Raw genomic sequence first — 21,575 nt, 5'->3', positions numbered from 1 at the left:
GACAGATCAGGCAATGCCACATTGATGCACATTAGATTTGTTCCTCGTGAACAAATATTGCATTAGCCCAAAGCAAACAAGCAGTAGGTAAAGAGCGCCGTCATTTGCGATTTCCGCTTCTCTCTTTGGCCTACGATTCGACTTACGATATTCGAGTTTATTACTCTTTGTACTAAACGAGCTTTTGGCTCTCTCTGGCCTAGTCCTGGCAGTCGAGGGCTGAGCCGAGGCAGCCACACGAAGTTGCCACGACGCGGCCAGACTGCCAGACGAGGCACAAACAAATCAAACCTGCCCGTGTCCGTGTCCGTGTCCGTGTCCCTGTTCAGTCGAAATCGGTGCGAGCTGTGGCAAGGACGTGTACGCGGTCGGCGAGTGTCAATCTGCAATCGAATCGAGTTGTGGCTAAAGTTCGTGGCAAAGTTGAGTTGAGCAACTGCTGGTGCTTGGGGGCAAGCAGGCAAGCGAAGGCGTGAAAACACATTTGTGGCGAGTGTAATTTTTTCCCTGCCACCCCTCTACGTGTGCGGGCAATTAAAGTTCCTCGTGGCACCGTCACCAGCACCTCCATCGTACATATATCCCCGTCTGAGTGACTGACTGCTGACTGGTCGCGCAAATTGCTTGTCAGAGCAGAGGGTGCATGCCTCGTGGTGGCATGACATCGAAATGAATGTGCCGCAGGAATACAAAGCTTAAAGTGTTGCATAGCTTGCGTAGTCCCTCCCGTTTAGTTGGTGGTACTAAGTGGAATTATCAACCAAGGTACACAAACATATGTACATATGTAAACCCCATCAAAGGCAAGTGAAATTAATAAATGTAAATGGACTTACACGCACCCACACGTGTGCACAGAGTAAAAAATCTTAATTAAAGCTGAGAGAAAGGGAAAATGTTGAATAAAAAATAAATGCAAATGGCAGGAAGGTCCTGCGAAAGCAGCAGCAACATATGAAGCCAGGGAAATGCCATTCGGTTGACAAAAACAAACCCCACATCCAAGTGGAGAGAAATTCGCATATATATCAAAATTTATGGAAACCCCCTCCAAGCTGAGGCACATTCATGTGGTGGGTAGGGGGTTCTCTTATGGCCTGCTTCTGGTTGTGGCAGCAATTTTATTTATTTGTTTGCTTTACTTACACAGCAGAAACGACAACAACTACAGTATACTCGAATGTACGTATACTATGCCCAGAGGGAAAACTCTAATGAAAACCAACAGCATTTTGTTGGCACTCTCAATTCTGGAATACTCGTATTTTCCATCAAATGCCGAACTTTTGAGGCATCTCTCTGGAAAATTCAAGTGCTGGCAATTAGCCGAGCAGCTTCTCACCCTTAAATCGTGTTTGACTTTCGACAGGCCACTGCCACCCACCCTATGAGGGAGATGGGCCCCCTCCTACTGGCCACATCCCCTGGGGCTGGGTCGCCCATGGCGTGCGGGGGCATTGTGGCCAAACAATGCATATTCTAATATGCTAAATGGTTGGCCATTGTAAGGAACACATCACAACCTGCCCCTGCCCCTGCCCCTGCCCCTGCCACCATACCACAAACTGATATTATGGCCAACAAAGCGAGGGAGTTGGCAAAACAAAAGACACAACGATTCAGTTAAGGTTCGTTTCGAATCGTCATAATTTCAATTAAAATTCAATTGAAAATATATGCAAAGGCAAACAATGCCGCAAATGAAGGGGTTGTGGGTACAGCACAGCCATAAAAGTCAATTAAATAATGAATTCAGCGATATTTATCCGGTAAACAATATACATACATGTATCTTTTGTGTGTGCATAAGCAAAACTCAAAAAAATATCCATTCTCCTTATCCGTTTTCCCTTTTTTGTTATTGATTAACCATTGAGAGGTAATTGACATTTCAATAATTCCATAAATAGTAAAGTAGCTGCCCCGAACCTTACCTAGATTTTTCTCCATTTCCTATTAAGCGATTTCTATTTTTTTCCTTTTGCTTTCAATTTAGTTCACGCCACTTGAGCGAACTTAAATATTTCTTCACACTTTGCCTTGTCGCCATCGTCTTTTGGCAAAAGTTTTCCAATTATATGTCGCCTTTTTTCGCCCAAAACAGTTTTTCCCCAACGCTTTTCATATTTGCTTTTCTTCTCTTTTTTCCTCCTACTCTCTTCCCCTCCCTCACTCGCTCATGTCGCTGGGAAAAGTTTTTATCGGCGCACAGAAAAAATTATGCTGGCATTGCTCTCGTTCATATATGATTGGCGTAGCGGCGGCCCGAAAGTTGTGTCCCCTCCAGAAAAATCTTATCATAAGCAGAGATTTTCCCCAGCAAGAGACACAAATTTTCAGAACTACAGTATTCACTTTTTGGCTGCCAGATCAAATGAAAATCAATTCTGATTTGGGACAAATGTAAGCCGAAAGTCAGGTACATTTTCGCCCTGCACTATGGTTTTGTTCGTCCGGACTTGTTGATATTGTTTTTGCCTTATTTGCATTTGCATTACCATCGCTACCTTCTATCTATGGGTGTAACTGTGGATACTGTCATCCGCATGTTTCGAGACATGGCATACACGTTATTTCACTTTAGTACATTAGGGCAGACTTCCTCTCGCCGGTGCGCTTAATTTCCGGCGCAGTCAACAATACGAATAGGAATCCCTAGGGCGAGCTTGCAGAGTGGGAAAGCCAACTGAGGATTAAGGATTGGTCTTTCTTTTCCCCTTCTCTGTTTTTGTGTTTGCTTCCTGTGCATTAAGAGACAATGTCAGAGAGAGAGAGAAAGAGAGTGAGATAGGTAGGAAAGGATCTCTCATAATGGTTAATGTTGTAGTATTTTGTGATTCCAAATATCTCATCTTTTATGCAATATTTAAAGGTTCCACATTTTGATTAAAGCCCATTGACATCTAAACTTTAGATTCTAAAGCATTGTTTTGTGTAAAGGCAAAAAAACTTTGTCCAATTAGGGACCTGAAGCGGGTACCTTATAATTACATTATAAGCTCTGGTACACTTCCACTTAATCAAATATTAATGCTCTGCAATTTGATTTATTAAAATGCAATTTAATAATTTAAATATTTATGTCCCTTCCATCCAACATACCACATACGGGTGGGGCGGGGGCCAATCAATTTGAGGGGAATCCGCCTCACATGTTAAATTTATTTTGCGCTTCACGCAGCCGTAAAACTTGCCACCGCCTCTGCACCGCACTGTCGCTGTGTGCATATTTGAGAGCCCTCGTATCACTCATACGCACCGTTGCCCCGACCCCAAAGCCCTCTCACGTGGTGCAAACGTAGCAAACAAATCTTCCATGTAACATTTAATTTTTTTTTGACTCACGCGCCAACTTTTGCGGTAAGTCAAGCAAGTCAAGGAGTGGGAGTGGGAGTGGGTGCCCCAAAGGGCAGCTGTGCTGCGGTTGTGAGACTTGAGGAGCGAATGCCGCCGCAGCCACAAAGTTGCCATGGGAATGCGGTGCTTCGAGGGAGATATTGTGTTGTATATACCCAGGGAAAAGGAAAAGGCCATTGAGGGCTCTCAATTTGTGGAACTATTTATAGACCCAGCAATCGTGGACCTTGGTTAACTTGGAACTCGGTTCGTGATGCCCGAAAGCCACTAGGGCTTTCAATTGAATCACTTTTGTTTGCTATTTGTATTTAAAATATTTTGGTTTCAAATTCCACTCGCTTTCATTTTTCTGTGTAAATTGCCTTTCACTTCGCTTTCTGGCGTATTAAGTACTTTTTCATTTCCTTTTCCGCAGTGACTCCCTGGCTCGGTTTCTGTTTTTGTGGCGCTTCGAGAAGGGGAAAGAACAACAAAATTTGTTTGCCATAAAAAATGTTTGCGAGTTACGCGTCTGGGTGACAAAATGTGGATGGTGAATGCTGCTGCCTCAGCCAGCACCCCACCACTGCCACACAATTGCGGCACACCGTGGCTGCCCACTTGCCTTACGCTACTTTGCATGCCGATCCGCTTTGTACTTTCCTCGTTGCCTGTTCTTGTTTTGTTTTTCTTCCTCTTCTCACTCTGCTTTCTTTTTTCCAGCTCTGTGTTCATGTACTTTTTATGTGTCTTGCACCCAAAAAAAAACACCTGGAGTGGGGCGCGGGAGTCACTGTCGAACGGATGGGCGGCACAATTCTGGCATTAAAAATTTAAGTTCTATGTCAATGAATGTCTTCTGCCATGACTTTCTGCCTCTGAATTTTACACGGAGTTCTCGTTTTGAAGTTGATTTAATTAAAGCCCCAACAATTTTGCCCAAAACTGCAGTCGAAATAGCCAAACAAAGCCCAAAAGTAATAGGCCCCATCAAATATGCATGAAGTTGTACGAGCACGGGTGTGCCTAGGCTTGAGCAAATTATGATTTATTTATAATACTCGTAGTTGACTTAGGCCGATCTCAAGCAGAGGGTGGGCCATAAAATGGAGGCAGTCATAAACACTTTGTAGTTGGCTTTAACGTCCCGCATGATAAGTAGTACCATTGCATATATTTTTTGTGTCCCCCTATAAACGCATTTTATCCCCAGCACGTGATATTTTTTAACACATGAGTGCGAATCTTTATTAGTTGAGCACTCTATGGAAAGGCCATCAAAGCGCTGATGGAAACTACATGGAAGCACATCTGTGCGGATGGAATAAAATTTACAACCTCCCCAGAATGAATTTGCATTGTCCATCAAACTGCTCGTATTTATTTCCCCTTTTTTCTGGGGGGTGACATACATATATATATATTTATTTTGGCGAGTTGGCAGCTGCATTTTTACGACCCCCTTTATCAGATCGTTACCGCAACCAACTTAAAAAGGGATATGGTCGTCCCCTCACCCAATCAATTGTCATCGATGTGCTGTGCGATGTCCTAATCCATCAAGCCGCATGGGTCTGATGGAGTGCTTATCTGCTTGACATATAAAAGCCACATGAATTTATTGAGAAAGCCAGAGCACATGAAAATCCCATTAAATATATTGTTTCAAAGAGCATTCATCTGCCAGATAAAGCGACGTCCAGAGGGAGCATCCTCACTTGATTTACTTAGCTCTGGTAAATTCCTCAGTAATTGATATTTAGTGACATTTTTAGAGCTTGGAACCATATTGGATGCGAACAATCAAAACCACATTCATAGCCAAACTATTTGTACATCTTTAATCGCATGTCAGGTCAAACTTATACGGGGACCACAATTTAGCTTTGAGCGCTAATGTAAAATTTATTTTTAATTGGATTAAGTGTCAAACATTATGACTTTGTGCCAGCAATAATTTAGTCTGTTGAATTTTAATGCGATTTTTGGTAATGCAATTTTGCACCTGGTCCGGCCACACCACAGCACACATTCTCTCTGCCCCACTATGCTCCATACCACCGGGCACACAACGTGCTGTGGAAAAGTGGCTTGGGGTTGGGGTTGGACTCGCACCCAGATTCATGTGTCAAATGAAAAATCAATACTATTATATCCGAAATACACAGAGATATCTACTCGTGTAGGGCCATGTAAATAGCTGGTTGACATTCTGACAACACGACAGGCCGTCGGTAGGGGACTTCAAATGTCTCCCCTAATGTTATTAGGTCACTTGCGGCTATATGTTTATTTCTATGTTTTTCTATAAGCGTGTGCGTGTGTGGCTGTACGTATTGTTTGAGTGGAAAATGGAAAGTTGTTGTTGGTTGATGGGAGGAAATTAAATTTTCCATACCACCACAGTTGGGGAAAATTATAATAATTGCTAAAATAATCGATTTGGGGCCTGGCCCTCGTATTGGGTAGTGCATATCAAACAACGTAGTACAAGTGATAGAAAGGGCTCTGTATGTATTCTGTGTATCACAGATACTGCAGAAAGTTGTGTCAACAATCTGAAAGATACACAATACATCCATCCCATCCATGCACACAGATACACGTACACACATGTCAGCACCCGGGACACCAGAGAGACAAACTTCTTGTTTGGGGTTTTGTTTCACAATAATAAAGTGCGGCTGCAGCTTTAATAACTTCTGCCGTCAACAAGAGGTCCAAGAATAACTACCAAGTCCCTGATAGAGACAAAAACCCCAGAAACAGAGAGACGGGGAGAGAGAAATATGAGAAAAGCAGGAAAAGCCAGAGCAAACAGCCAGACTCTGCCAAATGGCAGTGGCAAAAGTTCAACCAGAGAATGGAGCTGCATTCTAATATGATGGGACCGCAACTAGAAAAGTTACCAACCTCCAGAGGGTGGTGGGAATTGGGTGAGGTTAGAGGGCACAGCGGAGCCGAGCCTTCCCACAATGCCAGGAGACGAATTACATTTGTCGCACAATGTTTGCACATATTTAAGCAACTTAAGAATTAGCCAACTTTGCTGGAAAATGCAGCGGAAAAATGCTGGCAGTTGCACAGTCATTGGAAGCAGCAGATCCCCATCCAGTCGCCCGCCTTCTCACTTCCTCTGTCAGTCAGTAGTTCTTTTGGGGCAACATCAATCCGGCAAAACTCTTGAGCAACCCAATTTGAGTTGCCCGCGCTTTGCAATGCAAAATGGCGGCGCTGCGAAAGTTTTTGCTGCATAATCGCAGGCGCAGCACTTTGGGGCAAGCAAAACAAAACTCTAGAAGAACGGAGAGCAAGTTGCTGAGCGGAGGGTGGGAAGAAGGGCACAGGAACAGAAGAGCAAACAAACTTTGCTGGCACTGCGCATAATGAAGCGACAGGGCAGAAGCGGCAGCGGCAGCGCAACAGACAAATTCATCTCCGAGTGTGGACAAAAAGGCAACTGCCAAGGGAGCGGGATCTATACTAGCCAACCCCGAAATAAAGCCGGGGATTGAGCTGGAGTTGGCTTTGCCATAGCATAGCAGCTGGAGTCTGAAAAAAGTTTCCGTTGCCAAATGCGAAAAGAATAAGACGGGACGAGCGTTACAGTTTACTTGGCATTTACATTTCCGTTGCCGCCCGAAAGTTGTTTTCCATTTGCTCTTACTCCTATTTTTTCCTGATGATTACTTCGGCTTCATTTTTCATTACGAAAAAAATTCCAGACCAGGACGAACTGCTGCCAGTCGGAATGCGACTCGTTTGATTTATGCCTATTTTATGAGCCCTTCGACGTTTGAGGGCCACGATACGTGTCCTTGAGCATTGTTTTTTCTGCTACACAAATGTCCATTAGTGGGAGCACACGACTGGGAGTCTGTGCTAGATGGAAAAACAAATTTGGTAGCAGTTTTTTGTGCCAGGGCACCAACACTTCGATCTTCCTCTTTTGGCGAACCATTTTCCCGTTTCTTGGAAGTCATTTTCCTATTCTTTTGAAACCATTTTCCTCCTCCTTTAGAATGTTTATTTATGATTTTTGTATGTTTGTTCTTTTTCTTACCGACCAAATCTTGCGACCAAATGCGTTCGCTTCTGTTCTGATTTCCTCTTTAGCAAATGTTTGCACAGAAATTCTGAATTTAGTTCGATTTTACCATATCCATATGCATAGGTCGTCCTGACCTATGACCTCAGTTGCGGCATGTGGCCGTAACAGCTGTCAACGCCTACGCTACAGTCGTCCTAGACACACACATGCTCGCCCACATATTAACCTTTATTGCTCGGCTTTGGCACCGTTTATTTATAGGTGGTAAAGAAAAAATTCCAGAAAAGGGCAACTAGTTCAATGGAACAACATCTGACGCTGAGTGGAAGTCGGACCGAAATTAATGACAGCATAATGCTGATGGCAATGGGAATGCTACATAATGGGTTCCCATTTCCATTTCCATTTCCATTGGCAGTCTACTAACCAGGAAACAATGGGTACAATCAATAAATAGTCTCTCCATTTCGGTCACAGAAATCATTTGCTGATGACGAAATCGAGGTTAGGAAACGCTTGCAAAAAATAGAAAAAAAATAGAAAAAAATAGATAAAGAAACAATGTCACTTGATTGAGAATTATTGTTGGAACTGCCACAGAAATACGGATAGAGAGGGGACGGGGGCGAAAGACAAATGTTTCATTTGTGCTTTGACCTGAGGAGAAATGGAAATGACAAACTCGACCTTATTAGGGGGAAAATGTCGAACAAATTGAAAAGGAAACTTGATTTGGGTAGAAGTAGAAGCCCTGTAAGATAACCATAAATAAGACAACTTTACCTTTGCTCGTACTTGAACTTTATTAAAACCCATTTGTTTCCCTCGTTCTCCTTGCAGGTTGCACAAGTGGAGCAAAGCCGATTTTAATGAGCTCGTGGCAGAGGCTGCACATGAGCCCAGCACTTGTCCCTGCCAACTATAAATGGCAACAGGCTGGAGGTTTATGCGAAAAGTTGCAGAAAGTAATAAGCAAACAAAACACAAGCCAAGCTAAATCCAAGAAACAATAAGGAAGAGCCATCAAAAGACCAAAAGAAACTAACCGCAGAGAAACGCTTAAATCAGCAAAAGGAAATTCAGGCAGGCAGGGGAAAAGTTTTCCCGGCAAACGGAATTCCATTGGCTGAGCACCAATCCTCATCATCGGCTGGCTTGGTGATTGTTTCGCAAAGGATTACTCGAGTCGTACATATTATGCTGTAAACATGAAATACCCAAACGATACACGAATCATTGTGCTCATTTGCTGTTTGCTGCAAGGTGAGTGCAAAAGCATCCCATACTCATACCCGTATAATAAGTAGGAATGAATGGGGATCCGAGCAGAACAATTTCCAGTTCAGTGGCTGCCACTGGTATTGCCACGGCCACAGTGCCATGCGCGCGTGTCGACACCTTGCCAGTCAATAAAAAGCAAATTGTAACTGCTCGACAAAGTCACTTGTGGCGTTTTAACACCCAAACGCACATATGTATGTAGCCTTCTGTGCGTGTAAAAAAAAAAAGGGAGAATGCCTCACACTAATCCCCTTCGGATGAACACACACATCCTGGCGCCTGCTCGTTTCACTTACGAGTATATCAGTTATTTTTCGTGTGTGCCGCATGCGGAGCGCATACAAATGAGCGAGGCATAGCCAGAGGATGCCATGTCGCCACTTGGGTCAGCCATTTGCGCCTTTCTTTAAATAAAACATGATAATTTTTTTAATAGAATATCCCTGAGCTTTATGTGCAGCACGCTACATATATCCCACCTTTTCGCTCACCTGCTGAGAGATCTGTCAATTTGTGTGTCTGCCAAAGTTAGCTCCATTTCGATTTGCTTACGCATCTGTCAAGTGCAGGCAAAGGAACGTGACCTGACAGACACAGTTATACTGCAGTAAAGCTGCCACATTCACATGTCTATCTATGCATGCACCATCCACCCCATCCATCTTTCCATGCATTCAGCCACCTCCCCGAGGAAATCACTCACTCGTATTAAATGCATTGACGCACGAGCACTGCAGGGGGCATGGCGTAAACTGGGATAGTCGTAGGATGGCTGCATAAATTCCATTTCATTTTGCAAATATGTAATCGCACCCAAAGTGCAGTAGCTGTAGCAGCAGCACACAATGCCACATCGATTTCCGAAGGGCACACCACCCATCCACCATCCACAATCCACCATGCAGCCTGCCACTCTATACCTCCCACGTTGGAGAAACAATAAAAGAAAACTTTCGCTGCATTGGTAAATTGTTTGTTGAACGTGCCACACTTCCCACTCCACTCCACTGCAGTCTCTTCTACTTGCACTTCCACTTCCATGAAACTTGCGCGTGTTCTTGTGTGTTTCATTCAACTTTAAGTGGCTGAAAATGAATCGTCCGTCCAAATATTACGCATACGCCGTGAGTGTGCGGCGACAGTTTACTTGCTGCTTGGCTTCCTCTTTGTCTGTGGCACTGCCATTGTTATCCTTATTTTCAATTACACGCCACTTCTACTCTCTCTCTCCCTCTTGCTCTGTATTCTGCCTTTTTCTGTCCGTTTCCGTATGCGTGTCCTCGCCATCTCTCCCCTGCTGGCACATCACCTGCGGTTATTTGGATTTTAATTTGCTCGTTTCTCGCTCGTCAGTTTCTTGTAGCTGTCGGTGTTGTTGTTGCTGTTGTTGTTGCCGTTGCCGTTGCTCTTGTTCTTTCTATTTTATTCATAAATGTTTTGTTCGCTAACTCAGCACAGCAACAAACACACTTGGATCTCTAAACACAGATACCCAGACACCCACACCCACACCACACACACATGCCTGTCAGGTTCCCTTAGTGTTGTGCTGTCGTTTTGCCTCTGTGTGAGGATTTGCGCCAGATTTGTGTCAACTTGAATACATCACAAGCGCTTGAACAGATTTGCCTGTTGTTGCATGTGTGTATGTTGTTGCAGCTTCTGTGGTGGTTGTTGTTGCTGTTGTTGTTGCTGTTGCAGTTTCTGTTGTTGCGTTGTGGTGGCTGCAAACAAAAAATGCACACGCAATCGAGCAGCGGCAACGGGCCGTATGAGTATTGCGCCTTCTCCCTCTGGCTCTCTGTTGCCTTTGAAAACTGTTGCATACTTTTTTTGCGCGGCTGCCACTCCCGCTGCCTCTGTTGTTGAAGCATTGTTCTTGTTGTTGCCGCGGCAGCCTTGTGCTCGCCATGCCCCTGCTGCCGCGTAGCTGCTGCAAGGATACCCTTTGTTGTTGCTCGGTTGCTGCACAAACTAAGCCAAAACTATCCCAAAGGCTTTTTCATTACAATTTCGCTTAGTTTTTTTCTGCTCAACCCCTTCTGCTGCATTTCTCTCTGGGATTGTTCTGTTTTGCCTTCCACGGCTGAATTTTTTAATATAATTGTTTGCGCACTTATTTGGGGCAAGGCCAAATGGCCCACCATTATGAAGTTCTGCTGATTCCCTACTGGAGTTGAGCCCCGAAGAGTGTTTTTTAAACGCAATTAATAGACCAATGCTAAACGGAACTTAAACTGCCAATGAAACAATAAATATTCATCAGGGATAGAGATAGGGACAGGGCACAGGGCACAAGAACAAAAAAAGGTGCGACTATAACCAAATATCAGAAATTTAATGAAGTCTAGACGATGCAAATGAGGCAACAAGAACAGCCAAGTAGACCTTAATGAGCTGCCTCTCCAAGTGGCTGGCATTTCACTATCCAGGCGCCGTCGTCCTTGTTGTGTCTTTTACTTTTTTGACACTTTTCGGTAACTTTTCCCTGCCATCCTATCTTGCATTTTTGGGGGGGACACAGGTTTTGGGCAACACTTTAACGTCGAATGATTTGCCAGATAGCAAAGTTTGCCAGCCTCCGCCTCCCTGCCAGCCCCTTTACACGCCCTGAAGTGGGGCCACATAATTGCTGCGAAGGCGCAAACTCATTAGTGGTGTAAAGTTAAGCGCCATTCAACCGATCCCTCCTGCTGTGCCCACTGTGCCGCTCAGATTTCCCATCATTGATAGCAACTAAGCTGCTCCAACCGATTTCTGTTGCTTGCTTTATCTTCTAATGGCGGCCTTCATTATGCGCGATTTGGCAGCGCACTGTGGGTCAGTTTTTCCATCGCCCCCACCCAAGTCCCCCTGCTGCCAGCTCCGCCTTTGTTTGTCTTTCTACTTTTCCGTCCTTCGGTTCGTTTCGTTCTTTTCCCTTCCCCTACTCTACTTTCGTTTCGGTTCCGTTTCGTTACGTTTCGTTCTGTTTGCCAATTTTATCGAATTATGCTAAACAGCCCTCCCACAAAATTGGTGGTGGGTGGGTCAGAGAACGGTGCCCGAGGACTTATTTAACCTAGAGGTAAGCTGCTAGGTAACCTCTGGTCGTGTGGGTGGTTGGATTGGGAATGGATTGGGGGTGGAGGCCTGGCCTGTTCAAATATGCGTTAATGAGCGAAATTATCATGCATACTAAATGATATTCTAAGGCCTGCCGCCGCCTCCGCCTCCGTCTCTGCTCCAGCTCATGCATATTCAATTTACATCAAGTACCCCGCGCTGCTTTGCGGATACTTTGCATAATAATTTAAACATGCAACTTTATTTTAGTTCAAGGCACAGCCGGGAACAGTCAGGAGGAGCTGGACAGAAAGGCAGACATCGAGATAGCTCGAACTTTTGTTCTCTAACATTCGTTTCCATTGCCCGAGGGCACAGTGGGTAAAAACAGTTTTATACTCGAGTAATTTAATTACAATTTGTTAGCTTTCACTTCCCACAATACTCGCAGGTGAAAGCTATTAGGAGAGAACATTTTATACATATTCTCTAGGAGGAAGTCACCAATTTTGCTGTGAATTTTAGGATAATTAGTCCGTCATCCCGTGGCCTACATATTCAAACTAAATGGTGCTCCTCTCCGTTTCCATCCGAATGAATACCATCTAAGGCTTCCTTTGGTAGAACTGCATTTGGGTAAAGCATAAAGCATTGACATATCCTTTCAAATGGGACTCCAGTTGGGTTTCCATTTCCCTGTAATTTAATTTCGTATTTGAATGTAGGCTTTTGTCTGTCAGTGGGTGGCCATCAATGCAATGGGTGGGCTGGCGGTGGGTAGGGCGAGTGGAGCTGAAATTCTTTGATAATACCCCCCTGCATACCCGAAAGGCAATTTTAATCAGCTCTCATGCAACTTTCACCCATTGTGTGTGTGTGGATGCCGCTAGCTGCTTGCCACCAGGCAGAGCCCCGGCATTGCTTTGTCTCTCTTTTCCTGGGCTGGTGCCAGCCTCCATTTGGCTCATGCTGCTCTGATGGGACTTTGCTGTTTTTTAATTAACATTAAGATACTTTGGTTTGTAGCCAAAATGACATGTGTTTGCTGCAGCTTCTGTTGTCTCGGCTCCTGCTTTGTCTTGCCGCCTATCAAGGCGATCGCACACAGAGACTGAGACTGAGCCCGACTTTTGTTGTGCCAGCCAGTCGCAAGGCAGGAAAGCGGCTTAATTTCATTAAGAATCCTATTTGTTGCTTTCGGCTGACTGACATCACCGCTGACAGGGCACGCCCACGCACCTGGACGACGCACCTTGACTCGTTCATCAAAGTCGCGCTGTGGCTGTCATAAAAATTGGCCAATTAAATAACGCGTGTCGCCATTAAGACCCCTGCAGAGTTCCGAAATTCTTTGCTAATTAATGGGCAAATGTAATTACTTCAAATGAATGTCTAGAACTTTGAGAGGAAATGAAATTTGACTGAAAATGCTCTGGCTTTCAGGAATGCATTTAAATGTTTCTTAATCACAAAATTGATGGAAGATTGCCGAAAGTTAGATAAATCAAAATTGTTTACAAGACTCCCAATAGGACTCAGACCGCACACACACAGAACCACAATCACTCTGCCAATACATTCGACATTTCAATCCGTTTCTACTGGCCCCCGGGAGTTCGGAAAAGTTGTGCAGCTGCATTGGAAAAGTTTTGTTCGCCAAGAGCCAGCTCTGGGACTGTCAATCTGTTTAATCCAATTCAATTGCTGATGTCTTTAAGCGGCTTGTGGAGTTCTTTCAGCTACAGTTCCAGCCAAAGCTGCCAATGGCCAATTAGCTGACAGCTCTGCTCCTAATGGTCAGCCATTTCTGTCCAGATATTCAAATATTTATGACGACTGGCAGGACTGTTAGCTGTTAGCTAGAATTCTAATTTAACGCTGAGTGAACAGCACCGCGCTTACTCAAAATAAACCACTAAACGACGTATTTATTCAGTGGAATGGCAAGTGACAGCAGGGATGCGGATAACAGCCAATATCCTGTGGGCGGTGGTGTGATGTCGATGTCCTTACCCGGAATGGCAGCTCATAATTTGTGCCCTCGCCGTGGCTCTGTTGCGCTGTAATTTTACAAAGGATTAAGCCCGATTACGAACTCATTTATTAATATTTACGAGCCGCTCGACACAGGATAACAGATAGCCATGTCGCGTGGTGTCATGTCGTGGCTCCCCCTTTGCTGCGGGGCTGGGTCTACTCATAAATAAGCAATTGACGATCTAGCCTTTGGTACTTTTTAATTAAAACAATAATTGTGTGTCCCGGCCAAGAGGCCAAGGGGGCTGGGGCTGAGTACAAGCTACAGCACACTATATATAGTGGCCTTTTCTAGAGGACAAATCAATTATGCAAATTTCTCCTTCAGCAGGAGCCAGAGCGGGCAGGCGGAAAATCTGCGCCATCAACGGAAAAAGACTCGACTTGACTTGACACGGAAAACGTTGGAAATATTTTAATTTTCCTCTGCTGCTGTTATGGCTGGTGTAATCCCCCTGGAGGCCAGCGCTCGCTGGCCTCCGATGCGCCCTTTTCTTATGCAAATATGTGCCCCATATCCTTGGGCGCCTTGGGAGCTTATTGATTTTTGGGGCGCTGATTTCTATATTCCCCGTATTTATCCTTGTGCTTATCTTTGCCGTCCGTCCTCAGGTCTGGCCGTGGGCCTGCGCATGATCAAGGTCTCCATTCCCGCCTATAAGCTGCGGGGCGAGTCCGCCTTCCTCGAGTGCCAGTACGAGCTGAACCGCACCCACCACCTGGGCCTCGGCGGCCATGGAGTGCAGACCCACTCGGATCACAACTACGGCCGCAACCACGACCACGACCGCCCGTCTCACGCCGGAGACTTCCACTACCCGGATGGGGATGGGGATGGGGTGGACGACGAACGGCCGTCGCATCGTGGTCGCATGCACCAGGGCCAGCGTCAGCATGGGCAGCGCCAGAGGCAACGTGACCGCGAGCCGATCGCCATGGGGCAGTACCGCAACCCGCCGCCACTGACTCCGCCCGAGAAATCGCCCTACGGCCACAGCGTGTATAGGGGCAGTGCCGCCTCCGGGTACCTGGGCGCCCAAGTAGGGGCCAGCACCCACAGCGGCGGCAGCATCAGTTCCAACGGGGGCTCCATGGGCTACATGCCAGAATTCGACCGAGCGGACAGCTTCGGCGACAGCGCCGAGGAGGAGGATGAGGATGAGGAGGAGCAGGCCGAGGAGGGCGAGGCGCTGTACGCCATCAAGTGGTACAAGGACAACGAGGAGTTCTATCGCTATGTGCCAAAGGCCCGACCCCCCAAGACCAGCTACCGCGTGGATGGAGTCCGTGTCATTGTGAGTATCACACCCAAAATGATTATGTTTGTCCCGGCTGATTGTTTCCATTGCAGGAGGAGCTCTCCGATGCCAGTCGCGTGCTGCTGCGAGGCCTCACCCTCAACTCCACCGGCCTCTACCGCTGCGAAGTCTCCGCGGAGGCGCCAAACTTCTCATCCGTGCAGGGCGAGGGCCGCATGGATATTGTTTGTAAGTAGCCGAAAATTTCAATCAATTCCGAAGCACGTTCTGCATTATTTTGTTGCACCACGCAGGCAAAACAAAAACCGAGCAAATGTTTGTTCCAAAAATTTCCTTTCAATTACAATTAGGACAAAGGCAAATATTGAAAGGACAAATAGGGTGTACCCTCAAGTGGGTGCGAGATGATACTCGTAGGATGTATTCAGATTTAAAATCTATACCCCTCAGCCCGCTCCATTCCCTCAGGCAGAGTTTGTTTGCTCATTTATCTGGCTGCATGCAGATGCATGTCGATTATTATTCATAGCTATCGAAAGCACATCGAATACATCTCACTCCCCTCTCTGAGCAGCAAACACCACAATAATTGAATTCATAAATAAAAATATGCCTTCCACCATACAATACAATTTTTATTTGGAATCGTATGCTCGAATCGTTTAAATATAAGTTAAAATTAATGAAAACCATATTTGAAAATCACTTTGGTATTATTTTCATAGTTTAATTTGAAGCACTTACCCAAAATGTTTTTATTACGGGAAAACTCTGACCTTCATTCGAATTATTCTGCCACCCATTTAATATTATTGTTTTTGGGGATAAGCTTTGGCGATTTTAATTTGAATATTTAAACTGTGGTCCGTTTTCAATGGCAAATCCCACACAGAACTCTCCTGGACCCACATCCACTTTCAGCTTGTATGAATCCTAGAATCGGATGGAGTACATTTTTGCAGCTTCGTCCTCATACTGGCCCTGGCTTTGGTCGCCTAATGCGACTGAAGAGAGGGACCGCTGTTTGTTTTGGGGGTTTTTAGGGAATGCTTTTAAAAAGCCATTCATAAGCTTTAGTTGCGCAACAGCATATTTCTGTAATCCAAGCCCAGTCTCCCTCTCTCTCTCTCTCTGTTTTTTAACGGCTTACACTGGCGCTAAACTTTTGCTGCTCCAACGCTGTTTTCCCTCCTCTTGTTGCAGTATTTTTTCCCGTATTTGTATTTACTGTAAACCAAATGGCCAGCAGCAAAAAGAGAATATATAAAAATGGTGAAAGCCTCGGCCTCGGGCTGGTGGAATATCAACATGGCAGTGGTTGGGGCCAAGCGATTTATAAGTTAAAATGCCATTTTAATGGATATTTCCGCAGCCTGGCCGCTTACTCGCACAACATATTTTGTGTAGTCCTCGTATATAGAGAGGGAGGACGAGGACCTTCCCCATTGCTTTATCTGTGTGTTTTATGTTCTATTTGAGCAGCGAAAAAATATTTATTTGTATATCCCATTGGAATCGGCAGTACAGTACCCGTACCCTCCCCGTCCGGCACCGCTGGATGTGTGCACGGCAAATATTTGCCGGGCAAAGCAAACCAACAAAAAAAATTGTTAATAAATTACTCGACCAAAAGGGCGGGCCAAAAGCGAAAGCCGCAGCAAATATTTATTGAAGATTCTTTGTGGGGACTTTGGTAAGGGAACCTAGTCCAGTATGGAAGATTATATTAAGTGAATATCGCAATGTTTTATGTGAATCAGTGCTGGATCAGATTTCAGTTCGTATATTTCATTTGCTATGGGTTTGACGGAGAATCTGCTATAAACAATTTAAACATATATCTGAGGCGAGTTTCATTGGGGAATATATGTAAAATTAAAAAATATAACAATATAAAATATTTAAAGAGGAGGCCTGTTCATATTTCTGTTTATGGTAATCAACAATCAAGCATTTATATATTCGATACCATTATATTTATTTCAGTTCTCCCACGCGATGGTCCGCACATCAGGGGCCAGCAGTATCAGTATCAAATTGGCGAATATCTATATTTAAATTGCACGTCGGGGAAATCGCATCCGGCCTCGCATCTGCAGTGGTTTGTCAATGAGCAGCCGGTGAGTTTGTTAACACCAAATTTATTCCACCTGCCACCCCTTTTGCCCATTTCAACCATTCCACCCTCCATTTTTACATACAACAAATAAAACAGAACAACATTTACCCTTTTTTTTATCGGCCGTGCACCTAAACGGTCTTTCACCTCCCCCCCTCGCTAATCAAGACCCTTCGGCAGTGGGGAATGGGAATCGGTGAAAAAGAAATGTCGGAATTATGCATACAGTAAATATTTGAGCCTCTAACAACGCGGCAGACAACGACCCCCGGGGGCGGACCGGATCCGGGCTGGACTCCATCCGAATTCCGGGGGAAAGGCTCAGCTGCCGAGCAGGTTTTTGAAATTATTTCATGAACAAAAATCATGTTCCCTCGTATATATGTATGTATAGTATATTCGGGGTTCTCCATCGCCATGGTGCTCGTCGAGCCCTCGCTTTTGGCTTTGGCATGTTTTATGGCCGAATGTTGGGGGCTTAGGTGTGGAAGGTGTGGGTGCAGTGCGGGATGGCTGGGCCATCCATCTGGCCGAAAGCTCGTTACATGTCTGCCATAGCCGTAGCCGGAACAGAGAATATACTGGTAGGGAGACTGAGAGGGTAGCGCACTGCATTTTATCGTCGACGTTGACTACATGGCACTCAAATTGTGTGAATCGAGGCGTTAAGGTACGAGTTAGTTCATTGTACCATGCTACCTCTCTCACTCTCACCCACTCTCTCTTGCAACCCCCTCTATCTTTCTCTCCCTTTCTGGTGGATACCATCCCCCTGAATGAACCTACCCCACAGCAGCTCTCGTGCTCCTTTGTATAAATACGAGAAAAATCAATAAGTGCGATTAGGCACGTTTCCCGGTTTATTTGCCTTCCAACAATGGCAGCTCGCCGCCGGTTCGTCCTGCCCACCACAACACCCTTCTCAGCCGTCAAATAAATAAAATGTAGAGTAGAGAACAATGAAATTGTTGGACGTTTATTTAATAACATTTGTCATGCAGTCAGGCAACCTCACTCCAATAACAGCTTCAATTGTCCAGCATATCGTATGCTTGTTCCCCTGCCAGTCATCTCTGCAATTTACAATAAAAATGTCCATCAGAATGAGGAAAATATTCTTGCTATTCACCAGAAAACTTATACGTACGTAATGCCTGGGCATGGGTACTGGTCAGGCCACAAACTGCGTAGAAATACATTTTGGTGTAGGTTGCTTGGAATGCGAAAGGCATTTTGAGGGGCCCCCATTTTGTAGCATGTTTCTGTATATTCCTGGCTGCCATGACAGCTGGCGGCATTTGCAGCCAGCCTGCTTGTTGTGTCAGCAGAGGCCGGACCAGGACCTCCACACTTTTAATTTATGCTTTTAAAATTTCCATTTTAAATTCAGACGTTTTGTATCCGGCTCCTGCAATGAGGTCCCATAAAGAAAGGCCAACCAATCGGCTAACAAATGGCAACAATTTCGCTGGCAAAGTGTTGCTCCCCGCCCACCATTCAATTCGTATTCGAATTCCCAGTCCGATTACACTCCCAGAGCCCACAATCCCGCAACCCAGAGCGCAGAGCCGAGAACCCAATTTCATAAGAAAATCGAAAAAGGGAAGGAAAAGGAAAAGTTCAAGTTATTTATTTGAGCATTTCACATTTTTTATCAGCTCTGCACATTTCTCTTATTTATGGCAAATGATTTTATTTCTTTTCGGGCAAAGCTTAAGTGCGCACCTCCACCCCTACGTGGGGGGCTCCACTTCCGACCCTCGGGAAGGCAGTGCACTCTGCTGACAGCAGCAAACACTGAAAGGGAGGAATTATCAAGCTCTTGTAATTGTAACCTTCAGCTCAGACTCCCCGTCTCAGGATCCCCAACTCCAAGATGGGAATACAAAAGCGTCCCCTTAAGCATTTGCCAGACATGGGCCAGACACGCCCCCAGCTCGTGGCTGTTGCTCATACACAGTGTGTGTCAACCACTGGGTTGGAACCCCTTGATAGAAGGAAACTCCCTCCAGTCTGCAGTTCCTTGAGCTGCGGATGCAGAACATTTAATTTCACCTCTCAGACCTTCCCCATTTAAAACTCTCTTGTTCCGTGCCATTGCAGATCCTGGACGAGCATTACCTGTACAAATACAACGATATCGTGCACAAACACGGGCTAATCACCTCGACGCTGGGCCTGCAGCTGCCGCTGGAGTCGCGCCACTTCCACGACGGCGACATGCGCGTCAAGTGTCTGGCCAGCATATCCCCGGTTCTGTGGAAGGGCGGCAAGGAGAGCGTACTCCAGCGGCGGCCGGGCATCATTGACAATCGGGAGGCCATGCTCTTGGGTGAGTGAACTTTGAACACGACAACTGTCAGCACTCGACTAATTCAATTCAATTGCTTTCTATCTCTGTGTGGGTGTGTCTCTGTGCATGTTTCTCTGTGTGTTTATCTATGTGTGTGGCTGTGTAGTCAGAAGTGCAGCTGGTCATTCGCAGAACAGTCTACTGCGGTCCCTAACCATCACCATCATTCTGGCACGCGCGTGTCAGTGGCTACTCGGCTCGGAGCTCACCTAAGCTGAGCGACCAGAAGAGGCACGACCCCTGCCCGACCAGACTCGTTTCAATTAACATGAATTCATTTTCAATTCAATTCAATTCAATTGCAATTGCAGAGCATAAATGGTGATTTTGTATACTTTAAGTGTAATATCCTTAGTTGTTAAGAGCAAACCACATGAGATCAGATCAGATCAGATAGGACAGACAGGGGCACGGACACTGGAGCACTGGAGCACTGGATCACTGGATCACCAATCAAAAGGCAACAAATTGGGTAAATGTGTTATAGCATGTAAAAATCATTAAGAGAGAAACCAGTTACATAGTATTAAAGGCAGGGGAATCCATACACACAGACTCGTGCATGGATGGTGGTGGCCCACCACCTTGGAACATGGCATGGCCCATGGCAGTTCTGCAATGGCAGAACCAGAGGCAAGTATACGGCAGAGCGGAATTCAATTAGCAAAATTGTTGAGCAACTGAATTCACATCCGGAATATCATGCATCCACTTCAGACTATTTCACTCCACCCCAATCCCGCCCAGCCCTGGGCTCGTTGTGCGTAATTTCTGTGTAAATAATTCAATGGGAGGACTAAAGTCCAAGGCAAACTCCAAGCTCTTGTCTAATAATGTCTCATTGGCATCAGTTTCGAATGGGAGCTGGAACTTTGCCATAACAGATGCTAAAACTAGATAATTCCTAAAACAAAATGAGAAACGAAAGCTGGAGAGTGCAGCGACATTTTTGTTTTTCGGTATTTCAGTCTATTTATTCTGTTATTCTGGCCATTGAAGAGAATTTTAGTTTGTATTTAGTTTTGTAATTGCTTTAACAGAATAGAATAGAACAGAACAGAAGAGAACTGTTAATATGCATGAGTTGAACTTGCTTTGAAGAATTGTCAAAAACTAACGTGCACATTTCCATTGCAAGACCCTTTGAAGTGCAGCTCCCTGAATAAATATGAACACTGTATAAAAGAGACAATGGATATTACCATATCTAATTATATATACATACATACATACAAACTCGTACACACATACATATATATGTAGTATATGCATAAGAACCTCTGTTTAACTAGAATTGTAAGCCATCTGTTTAAGTTGTAGTAGCTCTATCGAGGCGAACTATCGTTTGAGAATTCCATTGACTTGTACGTAGTATTACCAAAAAGAAGATGAATACTTTGAAAGGCTCCCCCCATATATAACTACTATATGTATTAGATTATATGTATATGTATACAATAAATGAAGAATGACGAGACCCATGACCCGACACCCGAGACCCCCATCTCCCCAGAGTGTTTAAACAAATATAAATGTGAAAGCAAACAATGAGTTGTCTTTTATTTTTTTTATTTTTGTGTGTTGATTTTTATACGGGTGCGGTGCGGATACGGATACGGAAATGCTATCTGCAGGCAGAAACACGCACGCGGGCCATACAACAGACATTAACACCTGCAAGACCCAAGGCGGCAGCACTTCCCTCTCGCACTCTCACTCTCACTCTGTTTGGCCAAAAGGTGTTAAAATCGTGGTTGCCTCTTGCAACGAAAACAAAGGAGACACAAAAAATTATATATATGTATGTAAGTGTGGCACATAAAAGCGCGCAAAGTTAAAATAACACGTACAAATTTTGTATGCAAACAAACCGCAGAGCCCTCACACCCATATACAGACACATTCACACGTGCCCACAATACATATACCCAAGCACAGCCACGGACACTTTTACAGGGGCACGCACGGGATGGCCGCAAATGAAAATATTGCGTGCAGCCTTTTAGGCGCTCTTGCTGGAAACTCTTCTTGTTTCGCTTTTTTATTTGAGCCGGCTTCTGCTTCTGCTTCAGCTGCTGCTGCTGCCACTGTGGC

At 45.1% G+C, this 21,575-nt stretch overlaps 1 protein-coding gene across 1 annotated transcript; it reads left to right on the top strand.

Annotated features, from left to right (window-relative positions):
* The first annotated feature begins 338 nt into the window (after positions 1-338).
* On the top strand, positions 339-21,003 carry LOC111065681. Its single transcript, XM_022353990.2, has 7 exons — positions 339-765; positions 8,228-8,650; positions 14,363-15,045; positions 15,102-15,237; positions 16,996-17,129; positions 19,232-19,460; positions 19,588-21,003. Exons 2-7 carry the CDS (start codon positions 8,596-8,598, stop codon positions 19,692-19,694), a joined length of 1,344 nt encoding a protein of 447 aa, XP_022209682.2. The 5' UTR covers positions 339-765; positions 8,228-8,595; the 3' UTR covers positions 19,695-21,003.
* The last annotated feature ends 572 nt before the right edge of the window (positions 21,004-21,575 follow it).

This window comes from Drosophila obscura, unplaced genomic scaffold, assembly GCF_018151105.1.
Source record: "Drosophila obscura isolate BZ-5 IFL unplaced genomic scaffold, ASM1815110v1 contig_192, whole genome shotgun sequence".
Classification (NCBI taxonomy): Eukaryota; Metazoa; Arthropoda; class Insecta; order Diptera; family Drosophilidae; genus Drosophila; species Drosophila obscura.
Note: the sequence above shows the minus strand (reverse complement) of the source record. Positions and strands in the feature narration are given on the sequence as shown.